Source organism: Xenopus laevis, chromosome 7L (assembly GCF_017654675.1).
Source record: "Xenopus laevis strain J_2021 chromosome 7L, Xenopus_laevis_v10.1, whole genome shotgun sequence".
In the NCBI taxonomy this organism is placed as follows: Eukaryota; Metazoa; Chordata; class Amphibia; order Anura; family Pipidae; genus Xenopus; species Xenopus laevis.
Window position 1 is genome coordinate 31,341,350 of NC_054383.1, and position 20,538 is coordinate 31,361,887.

At 36.0% G+C, this 20,538-nt stretch overlaps 1 protein-coding gene across 1 annotated transcript; it reads left to right on the top strand.

Moving 5' to 3' along the window:
* Positions 1-16,131: 16,131 nt before the first annotated feature.
* Positions 16,132-20,022, top strand: nkx2-3.L (NK2 homeobox 3 L homeolog; the record flags this gene model as incomplete). The annotated part of the gene is given in 2 exon segments (NM_001172238.1): positions 16,132-16,672; positions 18,217-20,022. Coding segments are annotated over 2 exon segments (996 nt in total). The 5' UTR covers positions 16,132-16,296.
* Positions 20,023-20,538: the final 516 nt, after the last annotated feature.

Genomic DNA, 20,538 nt, shown 5'->3' on the forward strand with positions numbered 1-20,538 from the left:
GTACTTAGGAGGAGCACCTTGCAGTCTTTATGTATTTTTCTTTTTTAAATGTAAATTGGAATACATTTTTGACTTTTAAGGAATAATTGGTACTATGGGATATTTTTCTTGATATATGATGTTCCTTTTGGTTGTGGGGACTATATCCCGGTAACCCTGGCCCTTTTTTGACTGCCCATTTGATTTGTACTCCCTAAAGTGAATTTATATCATTCAAAATTATTTCTTGCAATGTACCTAAAACTTATTTTTCTTTTTCAATATTTTTTATTTGAGTTTTGACATTTTTAGAGAGAAAGTAGTTTTACAATTATGTAACATCATCCGATATTTGCATATAAAGAAAAGGTAAAGAAAGAGAAAAGAACAGAGATAGTTTCGGTCCTTTCCTGGTACAGCGGAGAGGCCGAATAAGGAAAAAAATTTAATTAAAAGTACTAAAACTAATTTTTAAGAGTATTTTCTTTTTCTTTCTTTCTTTCTTTCTTTCTTTCTTTCTTTCTTTCTTTCATCTATCGTCTATATATCTATATCTATTTGTCGATCATCACCATTTTTAAGAGTATTTTCTTTTTCTTTCTTTCTTTCTTTCTTTCTTTCTTTCTTTCTTTCTTTCTTTCTTTCTTTCTGACTTTCTCTCTTTCTCTTATCAATCGTCTATAATTAACTAGAATTATCATTCAAAATTATTTCTTGCAATGTACCTAAAACAAATTTTTAAGAGTATTTTCGTTTCTTTCTTTCTTTCTTTCTTTCTTTCTTTCTTTCTTTCTTTCTTTCTTTCTCTGATCAATCGTCTATATATCGATTTGTCGATCATCATCATAATTTTTAAGAGTATTTCCTTTCTTTCTTTCTTTCTTTCTTTCTTTCTTTCTGTCTTTCTTTCTTTCTTTTTTTTCTCTGACTTTCTTTCTCTTAGCAATCGTCTATATATAATCTATCTGTCTATCATCATCATCATAATCATCATCAATTAATCTCTATCATATACTTTGCTTTATCTGTCTGTCGATCAGTAACATCTATCTTCTTTGTCAACGTGTTATAAATCTAGTGCTGTAAATGTATTTAAGTTTGGAAGACATCCAACCTGTTGCTCTTCACAAATAACTAAACTGAGTAATTAACCTACAATTACTTCTGTAATTATAATGACGGTTATTGGCTGCTTTTGGGGGTTTTTTGCACTTTATTTTATCTACTTATTTAATTTACCTACTACTGGGGTTTTTTTGCACTTTATTTTATCTACTTATTTAATTTACCTACTTATTTATTTACTTATTTGATTTAGACAGTTAAGTGTGGACGGGACGGTGTTATTGCTGTGATTTCCATAAAATGAGCAGTAAATTGTTTTCCTTTGATTGCCGGACAGTTTTGTTTATACAAGATGCTGCAAATATCAGCAAAAATAAATAATAAATTAAAACTAAAGACTGAAAATATGAAAATAGTTTCTTGCCCATTTTTATCATTTTCCTTTTTGCCTACAATCAGGCCTTTAAATCTCCCGCAGGATTGTTTCAGATATTCAGCTTTTATCACGATTCCTCGCTTCCATCTCTTTATGTTATTATAGTTTATTATAAAGAGCAGTTTCACATAATTATCCCATATATAATTTTCCCATTCATGTATTTACATAAAATCTTCTTTTTAAAAAGCACTTTGAGTTTCTTCTCAGTGCAAGTGTTAATTAGGGGATTAGGAAAACTAATCTATAAGAATTAATTTATATTACTGAAACTAGTGCGAACTTTGAGATCCAGCCTGTTGGATATCTGCCAATAACAATGATCTTCAGTTTTTATTCCTGTTTTTATATGCTCTGCAGCAGTGAACATTCAGCAGTCTCTGCGGTAAAATCAGAACAAAAACTATAAAGATATATATATATATATATATATATATATATATATATATATATATATATATATATATATATATATACACCCTATGAAAATATGAGAGCGCAGGAATTGACGTTCTACTAAATAACCAAAATATTAACTGTATTTATATTTGCCTGAATATTCTTTTGTATATTTACATTTATTTTACGCTATTGCACCGCTGCAATTTAAATTTAGTACTTATCTACACCACCCTCATTGTTAAAGTATCATATCAAATATATATATTTAATTACTGTAACCAACTGTAAGGTTTCTGCATCACACGAAGATATTCCCCACACATCGAATGGAAAGCCAAATAACTGACTTTAATGCGTTATATTATCTTTATTTTACAACTGAGCGTAATACAGTTACTCGGCAGATAAAATGTATCATTCAGTCAGAAGCATGTGCATAGATGGAACAGTTAATTTGTCTGTAAAAGAAAAATACACAATGATATACTATATATATATATATATATATATATATATATATATATATATATATATATATATATAGACAAATAACAAGAGGTCCTCTGCACTCAACCCATTATCAATTATCATTATCAATATTTTGTGCATACTGCTACTGAAAAATTATATGTGTATATATATATATATATATATATATATATATATATATATATATATATATATATATATATAGATAGATAGATAGATATATATATATATATATATATATTGTATATATGTATGCATATATATTTTTTTAAATATATACTAAAGACTACACATATACCTGCTTACTAACAAATATATTCTCACCACACCCTCCCCCCACACACACACACCGGGCGATCCTGTATCATTTTCATGTCCCCAGGGAGCACCTAATTTAGGGACGATTATCAGCCCATTAGTAAATAAGGACAGGTAGGGGTGGGGATGAGAGCCTGAAGAGAGATGCTGATAGGGATCAGACCTCTTTAAGTGACCAGGTAACATCCAGGTATTTGTCACTGGCGCCTGCTCTGGCCAAAACAACAACAGATCAGACAGAGGAACACAAAGGGGTCACTTTCCCTCTGTCCAGTTAACCAGGTAGGACAGGAAACTGCAGTTACAATGGGACCAGGCAGTGGATGCAATTTCCCTGCCCCTCTCTTCCCACAGACTGGGCTTGAATGTTATAAATATATCCCACCAACAACCACCACTGTCTGTATCCTGTTATCAGCTACCCATTATAGCCATTATTTTGGTAACATCTTACTGACACAGAGAACATAGAGATAACTATATATATATATATATATATATATATATATATATATATATATATATATATATATATATATATATATATATATATATATATATATATATATATATATAGTGCCTGCACTCAATTAGTTTCCAATGCGAGAATAAAGATCACTAATGGATCACAAAGAGTGTGCTAATACCATTTAATATATATTTAATATATAGTCCTGTCCGAACAAGCACTCCCTATATTACGTGGTTCTGTACAAATGTGTAAATATAGATAGTAATCTATCTATCTATCTATCTATCTATCTATCTATCTATCTATCTATCATCTATCTATCTATCTATCTATCTATCTATCTATCATCTATCTATCTATCTATCTATCTATCATCTCTCTCTCTCTCTCTCTCTCTCTCTCTCTCTCTCTCTCTCTCTCTCTCTATATATATATTACTAGTCCTTCATATATATGGTTATACATATAGCTCTATCCCAAAGTGATAGGCGTGTTATGTTTGATAAAGATCCCACTAGTGTAACTGGTATGAAACTTCATATTAAGGTACTGTGTAATAAAGTCAGAAAGTCAGAAAAAGGACTGCTGGTCTCCCGATTAAGTAGATATATATATAGAGACAGAGAGAGAGAGAGAGACAGAGAGAGAGAGAGAGACAGACAGACAGACAGAGAGACAGAGAGAGATGATAGATAAATAGATAGATAAAAAAAATTACTGTACAAAACAGTGAAGAATATATATATATATATATATATTTTTTATTTTTTATTTTTTTATTTATTATTATTATTATTATTATTATTATTATTATTATTTTTCATATTATGACTACAGGGTTCCCTAAGGGCCCAGAGGGGAACTGAAAAGTAATGCGGGTAAATATGACATTTTGGGAGATATTTTGGTGTTGGTATTGGTGTGCTAACAATATGACTTGGTTTTGTAAATGATGCAGTTTTAGGAAGTTTTATTTTGAGGGGGAGCAAACTCGGTACCCTCAGAAGATTACACTCATTTTATTATCGTGTCACATGTGCCTAGAGAATTTCTGTCTTACACAATATGGACTATTGTGAAACTTCTGACAAAATAATTTTCAATTTATTATTTAGTAAATTTTTCAGGTAGGGCCCAATCCTATAAAAAATGGGGGGGGGGGGCAATCGCTACCTGTTTATAGCAGAGATGAATTATAAATGATTATCTCTAAGATCTCACGTTGGTATAAACATGGCTTGTGAGTTCTGAACCTGTCACTTTTATCCCCAATTCATTAAGCTTGAAACTTCGTTTTGAAGTGATGCGTCAAAAGTCCAGCTCAGTCCAGGCGTTATAGAGGGGAAATGTACCCACTTATATTGATACCGATGTCCGTTTTTTTTTCTGCACAACTTGTGTGTTGTTTTTAACCACAATGCATTGCAGGTGGCTGCTCTTTAAAACCCCATTAGCAAGCCAATAAAGCTTATCATCGGAGTGATCACCTTGAAATATTGCAGAAGGCATTGGCCTGTAAAAAAAAATAGCCAGTTAATCTGCAGAATATTTAAAAAATAAGAAAGATGAGTTTTTATAAAATGGATATTTTATTTGGAAAGTGCTCCACCGAGTTATGTTCCCAAATACTGAAATGGACCTTTCCTAATGGGAATACAATATCCACTGATGACAATAATACTGAGAAGTTCTGTTGTTTCACTGTAGCAGCTGCTAGTCCTGTAAACACAAGTCCCCTGCGAGATACCAGCTTCTATTTGTCCGCAGTACATATACATCACTTTTCCATGTGACAATGAAATGATAGATGACTTTTTAAATCGTGTAAGCCTTGTAAAGTCACAAGCATCTCCATTCATCTTGTTTGATGACACGAGCCTCCTCCTATTTCCTTTGGCTTACTGAACTGTACTTTTTGTCTATTTAGTTTTGCTGTTCCCCACTGTTCCCCTGTTCTGCAAATGTTTATTCGTTTAAAATAAATATATTTCATATAAAATATAAATATCAAATAAAATGATTTAATTATATATATATATATATGTGTGTGTGTGTACAGTGTGTGTGTCTGGGAGAGAGAGCAAGAGAGAGAGAAAGAGAGACTGGGTAATTGTACAAAATATTTGATGTGTGACTGAGTTGCTCTGTGTTTGTGTATAAGAATATAAGTGTGCAGTCCTACATGTGTAACAATGTATATGCCTGAGTGAATGTATTTGTGTGTGTGAATAAGAAGGGTGTGTATTTGTGCCTGAGTGTGTGTCTGAGATAGAGTTGGAGTATTTGGAAGAGAGTGAATGTGCTTGTGTGTGTGTGTGTTGGGGGGGGGGAGTTCCTTTACATTTGCACAAGTAACCCACAGAAACCAAGGCATAATAAACCTTTATCAGTCTAATGATTCTAGTGTGATTGCATTATGTGTGTGTTTGATATAGAGAGATCATATTAGAGTGAGTTTTTGCTAGGGGGGGGGGTGAGAGAGAGTAAGAGGTAAGTATGAAGAAAGAAAAAATGTGCAAAAGAGATTTGTGTGAAAGGTAAGTGAGGTATGTGAGTGTGTGTGAGTGTGTCATAGAAAGAGACAATGTGTGTATATTTATGGGTTCCTCATAGAACAGTGCCATTGGTATGTAAAAATAAGCACTAGACATCACATATGCATTAATAAAACCTCTCTCTCTCTCTCTCTCTCTCTCTCTCTATATATATATTCTCTCTCTCTCTCTCTCTCTCTCTCTCTCTCTCTCTCTCTCTCTCTCTCTCTCTCTCTCTCTCTCTATATATATACTCTCTCTCTCTCTCTCTCTCTCTCATATAAAATACATATAATTTCCCTAGTATGCCCAAATGACTTTGTTTGACACAATTCACTAACTAGTACCTGCTGCCCGCACAGATTTCCCCATCAGAGGAAAGAGCCTATTGTTCCCTTGCACACACTAACACTAGGTCCTCAGCGGTGCCATTTAAACATTAGGAGGCAGCTGATAAGATGTTAGAGAGCATTTCATGCAACAGTTGTACATTTTATATATGTGCCATCGCATTGTTTCTGCTCATTTCTCATCAGAGACGAGACAATGGTTTTAATGTATCTTTTAACAGTCAGCTATGGATTCCCTAAAATAAATTGGGAGAATCATACATCAGGCGGGGTTCACTGTGATACAGATAATGCAACATATATTATAATTTATTAATAAGGTTTCAGTATTTTCGCCTTTAATTTTTGGCTGGCCAGAAAAAATTAATGAATGATTTAAAACCGTCTCGGGGATAAGTTTTGTATTTAGATTTAGGTCTTTGCGTTTTGTTTTAATTTTTCGCCTTTTCATTTCCTTATAAAGCGCATAGTAATGCCTCACCTGTTTCTACTTCATATTGTTATATGTCCCTCCCTTCTTCCTTTCTATACCCTTAAGAAACGTTAATAAACATAGAATTTACACAAAAAAGTAGTATTGCCTCTATAGGGCCCAGCCTCCCTTCCAGCAAAACCTCCAACATATATTACTATATATATATATATTACTCAGTACAACTTTTTGTCCAGGGAATCTCAGCAAATTTGTATACAGAGGAATATCAAATAATGTATCTTTGTACAAGTATTTTTTTTTTATTCATAGGTGACATTATACAATAATATAATATAACGTCAGATGTGTGTTTTGTCTAATATTTTAAATTTGTTTATTTTGTAGGTTTCTTAAGCCCTATATACATTAACATTCGATTACTCTATATATATATATATATATATATATATATATATATATATATATATATATATATATATATATATATATACCTACCTTGACATTAAACTTTATATAAATATAAACAACACTGCGTGCTGTAGAATATCAAATCATTTGTTAGAGGACAATTTTAAATAAATTCAATAAAAAGAATTTGAAAAGGAAAAGACAATTTTGATTTTTGTACTGACAATTTTTATTAGTTTTCAACAATACAAACATTATATTGGTATATAATGGCTTAAAGCGTTGCAGGTATACTCATTGAGTTAACCAACATAATATACACAATTAAACAAACAAAAAGAAAGAAAAAAAAGGAAAAGGCACTGTAAACTGTATTATATCTGTATGTCTCTCAGGAAAAAGACAATTTTAGATAAAAGTACATATGGAATATAAAATATATATCTTGTCTTATAGAATGCTGGAGCTGGGGTTTCTTTTTAATGCTAAATACAGTTTCCTGGTTTTTAGTTCTTGTACTTTTGTAAAACAATATATATATATATATATATATATATATATATATATATATATATATATATATATATATATATATATATATATATATATTTAGTTTTATTTATGGCAACGTGCGTCTGCCTCCAGTAGTCTGTCAGTCTGACTTTGTTCTACATAATTTACTGCACTGTCTATCTAGTTTTAGAGTTGTCCTGTTACACAGATCAGATACTGTAAATAATTAATAATGTATATGCTGTTTACCTTTCGAATATTTGGCTTGAAACGGCTGGTACATTGTCGATTTAATTAGGATTTTTGGTGAAATCGGAAATTGATGTTCCTAAATCGTCTCATAAATCAATTCCACTTCTGCTACATTGATTAATATTCAAAAACAGGGTACAGCGTGAACCCTACAATAATTCCAATCGATAATAGTAATAAAATGTACATTTAAATATATTTGAGTGTATCAATAGGTCTGAACCTTGGAAGGGTTGAACTTAATGGACTTTATTCATTGTGTTTTTCCAACAAATACAAACATTGTATCTTCATAAACTTCTCTAAGGAATAAGATCTAAAATTAACTATAAATCTAACAAAATAATAAATAAATATTTTATATCTTTTACCTTTTTTTTACTTTTTTTAACACACATGTAACTATTTTTTAGAATTAGTAACGCCTTTATTGTTATTCGCATATAACACAATTGTATACGACATTCTGTTGTGTTACATTTGTTGTATTTTATAAATCAATTTACTGTTTCTACTGGACAAAAATGTATCTTTTTTTCCCCATAAATAATCCATATAATTGATTTCTAAATTGCATTACACAGGTCACTGCACAATGTGTCAGCTGCATGCCTATGTTTGTGTATTCTGCGATTGCAATTCATGCCCTGATTGTGTTACAGTATAGTGTGACCAAGTTTATAGTTTGACAGTGAGGAGGGATTTGGGGGCAGAATTTTGGAATCTGCTCTTACAGGAACTGCTGTGAGGAAGCCCAGGCAGCGCCAGAGGATGTAACACTGATAAGGGCCTAATTGTTATCAACTGCAGACACAGGGGCACAATCATGTCAGTTTGAGAAATATAGATAAGGCTTTTTCTATAATCCCCGCCATATCTAGCTCCCCTGATCACAAACACCTACTTGGCCTGAAAAGTGTTTCCCTTTATAAGCGAACTGAGTCAATGAGAGGCACTTTCACTTAGCCTTGGTGGTGTATTAATAGCCTGGTGTTTAATAGCAGTAGTTTGATAAAGCAGTCTAGGATTCAAAAGCGATAACTAGAGGAGCCCTGGCACAGGACCCCAGGAGTAACTTACTTGCTATTTGCCTTATGGATGATGAGTGGATCATGGGGGATTGTGACTGCAGGGGATCAGCAACACACTAGCGCCAGGCACACACTTTCTTTCGCTTTGGAGACTTATATAAACACGAACATTTTTTTCCTCTTAGGGATTTGAGAAAAAGCCAAGAAAACGTATAGGTGGTCTGTACATTCCCTCTCCCCTAGAGAAACACTGGGAGGGACTAACTGCACAAATAGGAGACTCTGCCAGTATTTCAGTAGAATATCAGGGTGTATGGCAGCCCCCAGCTCCACTGCAACACAATAGTGTTCTCCAGTTTGTATGCACATCTATACACAGCATACAAATAAGCAGCATCTGAGGAGTGGGCCTTGAAATTACTGCATGGCTTTTTAGGGCTTTTTTTGTTTTGTTTTAATTTTTATTATAATAATTTCTGTTGCCATCAAAGTATTAGTAGAAATCGTAGTATCAATAATAATAAAAATAATAATAGAAATTGTGATATGAGGGGAGCCTGTATCTCTTCTCCAGGAGGTCCCACTCTGCCCTCCAGGCACAGACCCTGCTGAGATCAAGGGATTATATTACGGTGCCAGTGTCTTGCCCTACAGCTGAGCGCAGGGTCTGAATTAGGGGTTGGTAAAAGAGGCCTAGGGCGCAAAGCTTGGGGGCGCCAGGCAAGTACCTCATAAGCAACCTACCCTACTCAAGCTCCTCTTTTGCGCACTGCCGCGCACGCGCGCCCTCGTTTGCGCACGGTTACGCACGCGCGTCCTTGTTTGCGCACGATTACGCACGCGCGTCCTCGTTTGCGCACGGTTACGCACGCGCGTCCTCGTTTGCGCACGGTTACGCACGCGCGTCCTCGTTTGCGCACGGTTCCGCACGCGCGTCCTTGTTTGCGCACGCGCGTCCTTGTTTGCGCACAGTTACGCACGCGCGTCCTCGTTTGCGCACGGGGCTCCTTGGGACCCTGCAGACATTGGCCGGCACTGAGCTGAGGCCCGACATGCCTGGAGATTGACAGCGAGAGAATTACATTCAATAAAACGCAATAAATTATGGAACTCACTTGAATTTAAAGTCTAAATTATGAGAGAACGTTATTATACATCGTTTATACATAGCATTTTAGAAACATCATAGATTACAGTTTGATGCACATCAGTTGATAATGGTCTTTATAGATGTCATTTTTTTAATTACATCTTTTGGGTTATTTGCACATATACAATTAAATCCATGTGCTTCTTGTGTAGGATTGTTTAGCCCTTGTCTTTATCTTCTACATTCAAACATCAGACCCGGTGCCAAGTAAGGAACCCCAAACTTATGTGACCTCAATACAAAGTATTAGGGCCCCTCCTTTACTATAAAAGGGTTTAACATAAGGAGGTTTAGTTAATACATGAACCCTGGAACAGTGAGTCACAGGTCTGGACCCAAGAGACATAGGAAAGTTATGTTGTAAATATATGAATCCTAGACTTACCATCCAGTTACCATGTTATTTGTGGATGGGGGAATTTAACCGAATGCTAAACTTTAGTAAATGGATGTTATTAATTGCTTCTGCTACTGTTAATTATACTCTATATGCTATTGTTCTATTGTCCCCATAATAACATGGAAGTGGGAGCGCTCACCTCTATATATGTATATATATATATATATATCTATCTATATATATATATATATCTGGAAACAGGCGAGCACACACAGGTCTTAATTGCAAAACAAAAGGTGTTTATTAGACAAAAAACTGACGTTTCGGCTAGCACTCTAGCCTTTCTCAAAGTACATATATATATGTATATATATATATATATATATATATAGCAGCAGCAAAAAGGAGGAAGCTGGGAGTGTGGGTTATCTGAGGTCTGTGCAAGTGCAGCGCAAGGGACATAGTCTGGAAAGTTGGAAAGGAGAGGGGGGCACTTACCCTCTGATAATATCTGCAGTCCTCTGCCTCCGATCTGCTTGAGGAATGTTAATTGATGCTGCATTTTCCTTGTTGATCCTGGCTGTACAGATTGTACTGATGCTCTGAGGCTGGAGAGCACTGAATGTGGCCCTTGTGGCCCGGAGACTGGGGAGCTCACGTCTCATTCCAGCAGGAGCAGAGATTTGCCTAATTACCCCAAACTTAATGTGCCCATTAAATGGACGATAGAGGCGAAAGGATTACTGGAGGCTCCCTGCTGAGATTGTCTTATCTCTAACTACTCATTATTGACTCGCTAAACTAGTCATAGACTGAGGGCTGCTGGGTTAATTGCATTACCTGTCAACAAAGCTGTAAAGATGGTATTTGGGTGCACTTCTGTCTATGGCACTCACAATAGCGTCTGAACACAAGGAACAGCAATAGAGTTCCAGTCTTCATGAAATAAACTTTAAAGGGGTGCTTCACCGTTTAAATTAACTTAAAGTATGTTATAGAGCAGGTGTCTCCAACTCTTTTACCCGTGAGCAACATTTAAATGAAAAAAAAAGTTGGAGAGCAACATAGTAATGCAAAAAGTTCCTATGGGTGCAAATATGGGATGTGAGTGGAAGTTGGCATCCCCTGTGTGGATTGGCATCCCCTGTTTGCCAGGACACCTGATTTTTATGCAACTAAAACTTGCCTCTGAGCCAAGTATTCAAAAATATGCACCACTGAGGCCACTGGGAGCAACATCCAAGGGGTTGGAAAGCAACATGTTACTCACCAGCCATTGGTTGGGAATCACTGTTATAGGGTGACCAAGTCTAAGCAACTTTTCACCTGGTCCTCACTATTTATTTTTTTATAGATTTTGAATGTTTTTACCTTCCTCTTCTGGACTTTTTCCAGCTTTCAAATAGGGGGTCACTGACCCCATGTAAAAAAATGTAAAGATAAAGATTATTTTAAAATTCTGGTGGTTGCTATTTGTGGGAGATGTATCATGCAAATGTTTTATCGCTTTAAAGGGGTGGTTCGCCTTTAAATTGACTTTTAGTGCTATTAATGGCCAATTCTCAGCAACTTTTCAACTGATCTTCATTATTTTTTTTTTTTTTTTACAGTTTTTGAATTATTTGCCTTCTTCTTACTATTTCCAGAAATGCTCTGTAAGGGTTCATATGTATTGTTATTGCTGCTGTTTATTACTCATGTTTCTATTCAGGCCCTCTCCTATTCATATTCCAGTCTCTCATTCAAATCAATGCTTGGTTGCTAGGGGAATTTTGACCCTAGCAACCAGATTGCTGAAATTGCAAACTGCAGAGCTGCTGAATAAAGAGATAACTCAAAACCCACAAATAATAAAAAATGAAAACCAATTGCAAATTGTCTCAGAATATCACTCTCTACATAGTTAATTTAAAGGCGAACAACCCCTTTAACTGTTGTCCCCCCTGCCCTGGGCAAACTCCCCTTTTGCCCACTGAAATACTAAAGAGAATGATTTTTCAGCACATTATGCCAACACTGTTATATTTGCTTCCTATGGCTTCATCATCTTTCATCAGATAGTTGCAGGAAGTCCCAGTGGCGCCTTCATTTATGAGCAATTTCAATCTCTATTGGAAAACTATTCCTGGATGTTTGGGGGGGGGCTCTAAAATGCATTTTCTGCGAAGCCCATAAACACTCACTACTGCTGCTACAGTTATTGGTTTGTACATATTGAAGTTCAAGAAAATAATACACACACCCTGCACATCCATTAGCAATACATTGGCCCAGATTCACAAAACAATCATCGCTTAGTGCCTAATACAGTCAGTTATTGTCTGTAGGATATTATCACCCTATTCACTATGCTCAGGAAACTGCTTCCTATTAGCCTTAAAATAATTACTCACAATTGTAAAGCTTTGCTTTTTATTGCCGTATAGTGAATCTGGGCCAAAACACTTTGTTTTTACCAAAAAATAAAACTTTCTACAAGAACAATTAGTTTTATAGGAAACAAGTTATGGTTGCACAGAGTCACATATGTATGACTTTATATCCCTTGTGTAATAGCGGGTGACTATTATTAGCCCTTCCTTTAAATAGCACTATCTTTTTACATTTTAATTTGGTACCCTCAATGCATAGCTTCACCCACAAACCAGTAACTGTCATTTTAAATACAAGTGCTAACACTAGTTTTTTTAAATCTCTAGAAATAGGTTAATAAAAAAAACTGCCTGTTTTTAAACGAATTGATGAATAGTTATGCTTTTCGTTAAAAATAAAATTGTGCCTTAAAAATTTGAAAATGTGAATCTGTGACCAGCGGAATCAAATCTTACAGAGAAGTTCAATTCAATATCCCATTTACTAGTGGTTTCTATTCAACAGGAACATTCACCAGCATCTGCCACATCTCTGTTTAAAGGACAATGAAATTAAACTAAAGAAGTAGACTAGAAATGTTGTACATGATGTTTTGTGCTTCTGTACCAGCCCAAGGCAACCACAGCCCTTTAGCAGTAAAGATCTGTGTCTCCAAAGATGCCCCAGTAGCTCCCCCCAAGCTCTGTGCTGCTGTCACTTACTGAGTTTAAGGACCCACTTCCAATATACAGTACTCATAGAATAGAAATGTCACAATATAAAGCTGATTAGTAATTAATACAGATAATTACTAAATGGCAGCACAGAAACCAGTGCAATTTGCATCAGAATTTAATAACCAGCCCTGTAGCTTATATTACATCTATTACATCTAATTTTCTGCTTGATAATTTACGATGACCCCTAAGCTTAACTTCTCATAAGCTGCTCAGAGCCCACTGAGCATGTGAGTGTCTCAGACACTTTCCAAGATGGTGACCCCCTGTGACAAGTTTGAACTCCTGGATCATTGCTGCTATTGACAAGCTGAAACTTTGGGCAGGTGCAATAAGTATAGTATATAAAAATATGGCATTTTGAGCCATATTTTAGTTAGGGTTTAGTTTTCCTTTAATGAAACAGCACTACTGGTGTGTAATGACGTTCTACCCACGTGTCCTGACTATAGTTACTGAGACTAACCTCTTCTGCACACAGTTACATCTTCTGCATGGCAAATTAAAAGTACTAGACAACTGATCTTTCTCACCAAAGGTAACTACCTGCCATACACTTCTAAATACAGTACCTTGCTTTCTCTGCTCAGGGAAATTCTTCTAAATCAATATCTAGAGCTATTAGAAATGAATAATTTGTGCAATGGCATTTTTTTTTAAACTAAACTTACTTTACTACTGTAAACTTTTCTCACCCCACTTATTTAGCTGCTGTGTGCATGTATGTGGGGCTTGACGTTACCAATGTATGACCAACCTCTTCTAACCACAGCTATTCACCTCTTGTGACATTTAACCATTACTAAAAAAAGTCATTTATGTACAGTGACCTCTTCTGATCAGCAGTAACTACATACTGAACATATTTAGCCTGTGTATACAGTCCAGTTATTCATTATTAACCATGGCTTAGGTACCCTTTGTAACCTGCCCCATATACACGTGTCAGATATTGTAACCACAGGTATTACCTTCTGTCGGGAGACACTTACCTGCTGTGCATTAATAAACATTCACATTCAGTGTTACATACTGACCTACTGTATTTGGCCAAATAAGATTCTCTCTACATTTATAATTATTTAACAATATGTACAAATGACAAATATTTTAATTTCCCTATATCTCTGGACAGATTCAACATCTGGTGAAATAGTGCTGGGCAATGCATGCCGGCCGCCTCAGGCAACGCGGCCCGACTGTAGCGCCCTGCGCAAACAAGGACGCGCGTGGGCGGTCGTGCGCAAACCGGCCTGCGCCAGCCCTTGCTTAACTTTCCTCAGTGGTGGACTAGGGGTAGGCTGCTTATGAGGCCCCAAGCTTTGCGCCCTAGGCTTGTGCCTCTTTTGCCTGCCCCTAGCTCTGGTCCTGGTCTCATCTTCTTTGGGGATCTTTGCTCTCTGCTCTTCATTATAATAAATCATATATGACAACATTTCTACCGCTCGTTGTTATACGATGGGTAGGTATTTGTGGACAAGCAGTCACAGAACAGACTCTCACACCTGTTGTACAAAGGCAAGCAGAGCATTTAAAAAAGGTCCCATCTTTGAATGGTCCCTGAGTTGCGAGGTTGTGCTTTTAGCTTTAGTTATATGTAAGCTTAGTGGGAGCACTGAAGAATTATTGATTTTCTTTATCAGATAGATAGATAGATAGATTAGATAGATAGATAGATAGATAGATAGATAGATAGATAGATAGATAGATAGATAGATAGATAGATAATAGTGCACTTACATGTATAGGATTAGTTTGTAAGGAGGTATATCAAGGGGATGTATAGAATAAAATAATTGAATAATTATTCATTTGTCATCTAGATAGATAGATGATATATAGAGAGAGAGATAGACAGTGTGAGAGAGATAGATGATAGATAGATAGATAGATAGATAGATAAAAAAAATTGAATAATTATTTATTTGTTATCTACATAGATAGATGATAGATAGATATAAAGAGAGAGGGAGGGAGATAGAAGAGCACATACATATTATATATATATATATATATATATATATATATATATATATATATATATATATATATATATATATATATAAAATTTGTTTGTAAGGAGGCATACTAAGGGGATATTGAATAATTATTTATTTGTTATCTAGATAGATAGATGATAGAGAGAGAGAGAGAGAGAGAGAGAGAGAGAGAGAGAGAGAGAGAGAGAGAGAGAGAGAGAGTTAAGTGTATATAAATAGTTTGTAAGAAGGCATATCAAAGCAGGAGATATTTAGAATAAAATTAGATATAAATGGAAATAGTGTTAATTAAAAATAAGAGGTAGAAAATCTGCATATGTAAAACGATAAATCTGCTTTTTGTGTTAAAAAGGACATAGTGGAACAGTATCTCCTCTCACAGCAAAAGCCAAGACAACTCTGGTAGTTGGATGTTTGTGTTATTGTTTATCACACGTGTAATTCCAATCCCTCACACTGAGGCACATGCACTAAATTCAGCCTTCATGGAGGCAGTGACCTGAGTGAAATGATCGGTGTAAACACAATTGCAAACACATTGGTCCGTATTGACTTGATCTAGTCCTTCCTCTCGTGGCTCTGTCGGAGTGCACAAAGGGGTTAAAACTGCAGGCCTGAATCTACTGCAAAGTAATCTCCCTCCTTCCTCGCCTTCTACATTTTTTATCCCAATACAAAGGAGTCTTCCGGGAGAGCCAGGAGTGGGAGGAGCTCGATGGACCTAAGCCAATCCCAAGTCAGCATTGGTTTCCTCGCTGAGGAGGGCGTGGTTGTCAGTCATTCCCAGTGTCACGGAGAGGGGGCGGGGCCTGAAGGCTTGAGCTTGTCCCAGGTCTGTGTGTAACACAAGCCAGAGCGCCAGAGCCCGGGTTATGGAGGCTGTTTAGACAGAAGCAGGAGGTTTTTTTTACATCGTTTATCATCCAGCCATTTGCCCATCACGGGAGAGTCCCACATTCCCAGCGCAAGGGGCCTCCCTACTGCTCACGATTTATTGATTCTTCTTTTGCACTTGCGATTAAAGCTCTGCTGATGATGTTACCGAGCCCAGTCACTTCCACACCTTTCTCTGTCAAAGACATTTTAAATCTGGAGCAACAGGGTCAGCAGCCCATCGCCCACCCCCAGCACCTCCAGCAGCAGTGCAGCAGCAGCAGGGGGGCCCACGATTTGGAAGCAGACTTCCAGCAGCAGCATCAGGCCTCGTGTATGTTAGTAGCAGCAGCTGCAGCAGGAGAGAGATGTGTGTATGCGGGCGGGGAGGATAAGCTGCCCTTCCTCAGTTCTATGGGGGCCGCTGAGGCTCATGGGGAGGTTGGACTCTCCCCTGATAGATATGTGGCCCTCAGGGACCCCAAAGAAGAAGATGAAGAGGAGGAGGAAGACTCCTTACGAGTGGTTGGGCACAGTAAGTACAAGACACTTGCACAGAACTCAGTCTTTCAGTGGCCAATAGTTTTCAAGACAAAACTAAATCAGTTCAGCCCTCCTGGGGTTAAACCTGAAAACAACCGATTATTTCCTTCTTTTCCCTTTTTTTAGTCACATAGACAAAGAGTGTGTGTTTTTAGCAAACTTTGTAAAATATTGTTCACTATTTACTGTAACCAGAGCAAAGACCGGCTACAGACACAACTGTGACTTTATCTAGAAAATCTGACGTTTTTATGGGATAAATGGTATTTTTCCGCATTTCTCAGACTCAACCACTCATCGCTGGGAAATGTTCCCTGTGGCCGAGCTTTGTCTAAAAGATCAAGTTACAAACTGAATTTTCAGACCTAAAAAAAATGTAGCGAAATATAATAATAATAATAATAATAATAATAATAATTATTATTATTATTATTATTATTATTATTATTATTATTATTATTATTATTATTATTATTATTAATTATTATTAATTATTAAATGTTATTATCCTTCAGGGAAAATGCCAAAAAGATAATATTAACACCACAATTCCTGGCTATATTTCTTGCCAAATGTATTCAAAGTCTCCAATTTGAAGGGAAAAAATGATATGTTTAATATTTATGGGTTTAGATAAAGGCCGTTTAAATGTAGAACTGTTGTCGATGTTAACAATATATACAATTTAATGTATTCTCGTGGATTATTTTGTACTGAGAGGCTGTGCGAATTGTTTATATCATCAAGAATAATTCTGAATTCTAAAAAAAAAATGTTTTAATCAGTTAATTGTATAAAAATTGACTGTGTTGCATTGGTCAATTGTTTCAAAATTCAAAACAAACACTGTAGTTTAGATTTATAGATTAGAAGCATTTGTCAGTGAGTTTTTTTTCTGCGATAAACTAATCTTAGAATTAGTATCTATAATGCACAGAAGGGAAAAGGGCAAAAGGTATATATATAAATATATATTTGTATATATATATATATATATTATTGTATGTATATGTGTGTGTGTCTGTAATGGGTACAATTTATTTTACTAACATGTATTTATAGAGCGCCAACATATACGCAGCGCTGTAAAGTAAATGGGTTTATACAACTAAATCACATGAATTACATACATAGAACATAAGGAGTTACATACATCGCAACCAATACAGGTACAAAAGGTGAGGAAGGCCCTGTGCAAAAGGGCTTACAATCTAAATGATTTTATAGTTTGTATTTTATTATTTTATGAGTAGTTACAACAATAACATTTACATTACAATAAGAACAGAAAGTGCATGCAAATCAATGTAAGAATTTATACAAGCATTCTAATAAAATATACCTTTTAAAAATCAAATTTTTAGTACTATATTATAGTGAGATTGGATATTATAGGACTATTGTCTAAAATAGAGTACTGTTTGTATTGAGTAAACGTTACTATGTAAATGTTACATAGTTTGGGTTTTATTAGAGATTTGTTGCAGTTTGACTTTTCCCAGCTGTTACAACGTCTCCCTTGTGTTTCCTACACAGAATCTTGTTTCCTGAATAAATCTCCTGATGGTGAGGGGAAGCAAGAGGAGCCAGACAGGCCTAAGCAGAGAAGCCGCAGAAAACCCAGGGTCCTGTTCTCTCAAGCCCAAGTGTTCGAGCTGGAGAGGCGATTTAAACAACAGAGGTATCTCTCTGCCCCAGAGAGGGAGCATTTGGCCAACAGCCTGAAACTCACCTCTACCCAGGTGAAAATCTGGTTCCAAAATAGGAGATACAAGTGTAAGAGGCAAAGGCAGGACAAGTCTTTGGAGATGGGCAGCCACCACCCTCCCCCTCCCAGAAGGGTCGCAGTGCCAGTGTTGGTGAGAGATGGCAAGCCTTGTATTGGTGGATCTCAAAGCTACAATACGGCCTATAATGTGACAGCCAGTCCCTACACCTATAACAGTTACCCTGCCTACAGCTACAACAACAGTCCTTCCTACAACACCAACTACAACTATACCAGTATCCCCTCTAACCTGCACAATACAGCAACCAGTCCATTTGTGAACCTTGGCAACCTCAGCCAGATCAGCAATTCCCAGCAGCCCCAGGCCCACCCAGGGGCTTCAGTTCCTGCATGTCAGGGGACTTTACAGGGAATCCGGGCTTGGTAGAAAAACTTCTGCTTTGGACCCTACCAGCTCTAAGGGAATTGTGCAACTTCCGGATTCAGAGACTGGGTGAAATATCACGTCTGAATTGCAGGGTCGCCGACCCCGTGGCCTTGCATAGACGGTGAACTCTCTGCTGTGCAGATATTAAGACTAGATCTGACAAAAGAGCTGGAGACATTTAATACAAGGAAGCACAGGAAAGGTATTACTGCCCCACATAGGAAAATATAAGAAGTGATGTGAAACAAACAAAATAAAAAAACGACTGTATCTTTTTAATGAAAGATACAAGGAGAGGATATATAGATTTTATATGCATATATAAATATATATAGAAGTCGAAACTTTAGCTTTGAACCTGAGTGTAGGTTTTCAAAACAAAATAACGAGATCTGCCTAATCATCAATATTAGTGACAATGGTGGTGATTATCACTTTAACGCTTGAAGAGCAGGATCTTCCATTAGTACCTTCAGCTAGCAGGTGTTTCTGGGAGTTGTAGTTCTGGAATAGCCGGAGTTTTGTGGTTACCCAGTTGCAGATCCCAAGAGCACTAACCCTGAGGTTTCAGGAATATTCCGTTATGGGACTGTGTTTGGGGTGGATCATTTATTTTGAATGAACTGTAGTGTATGTTATATATTTTCTAGACACTCCAAGCGATCTCAGACAGCAGGCCTTGTGGTGCTATATGCCAGTGTATTGTGATATTTTTTTCTTTTCCATTGCCAAAATAGCCACTTATTTATCTATAATATTCACATTAAAGTATAACAAACGAGAAACTGAACTGCACTCATTTTCTCCCTCACTTTCTGGCACTTTATATATTCCATACTCCTCCCAGTAACAGACTGGAACACTTTACATTATACAGACCACCTGGGTGTGCCATGATAGAAACAGATTTAGCTAACTAGCCATATAAATAAATTATTATGATGTCCTGTGGCCTTGGATAGCTGGCTAGTAAGGTTACTGCATTTATATGGCAACTCTCACCCATAATCATTTAATGGCTAGAAGTGAGTTTATCAGTAAACAAACTTCTAATAGGGCCATTTTCTCCTCCAGCAATCCCTAAATTATTTCTGGATTTATTGTATTTCCTTTATATGTGCCATTACAGCTACAAAAAAAAGAGCAAAAACGTAAAATAAATTAATTAATTAATTAATTAAAATAATTTCAATAATTAATAATGCGGTTGGAAATATATAGATTTACACAATACTGTGTTTTTTTTGACTGGCATAGGGAAACGTTGTTTGTTTTAGATCTCTTAGTACTACATCGCCCCATGCACTAAATCTCCAATAAAACTAAATGTGCAATATTTCTATTTATCTTCCGCCTGCAACTGTCCTTTTGTGCTTAGCCAGATAAATGCAACAGAAGTGGGGCGTCATAATAACTTAACTCACTCACTACCAAAAGAAAAGGGGTTAGTGAAATTAAATAAAGCCTATAAAATATTTTTTCGATTCCATAAATTTATGTGTGTGTACAAACAGTTTAAAGGAACGGTAACATCAAAAAAATGAAAGTGTTTAAAAGTAATAAAACTATATATGTGTTGTTGATCTGTGCTGGTACAACTGGTGTGTTTGCTTCAGAAACACTATTATAGTTTATATAAACAAGCCACTGAGTAGCCATGGGGGCAGCCATTCAAAGCTGAAAAAGGACAAAAGGATACACA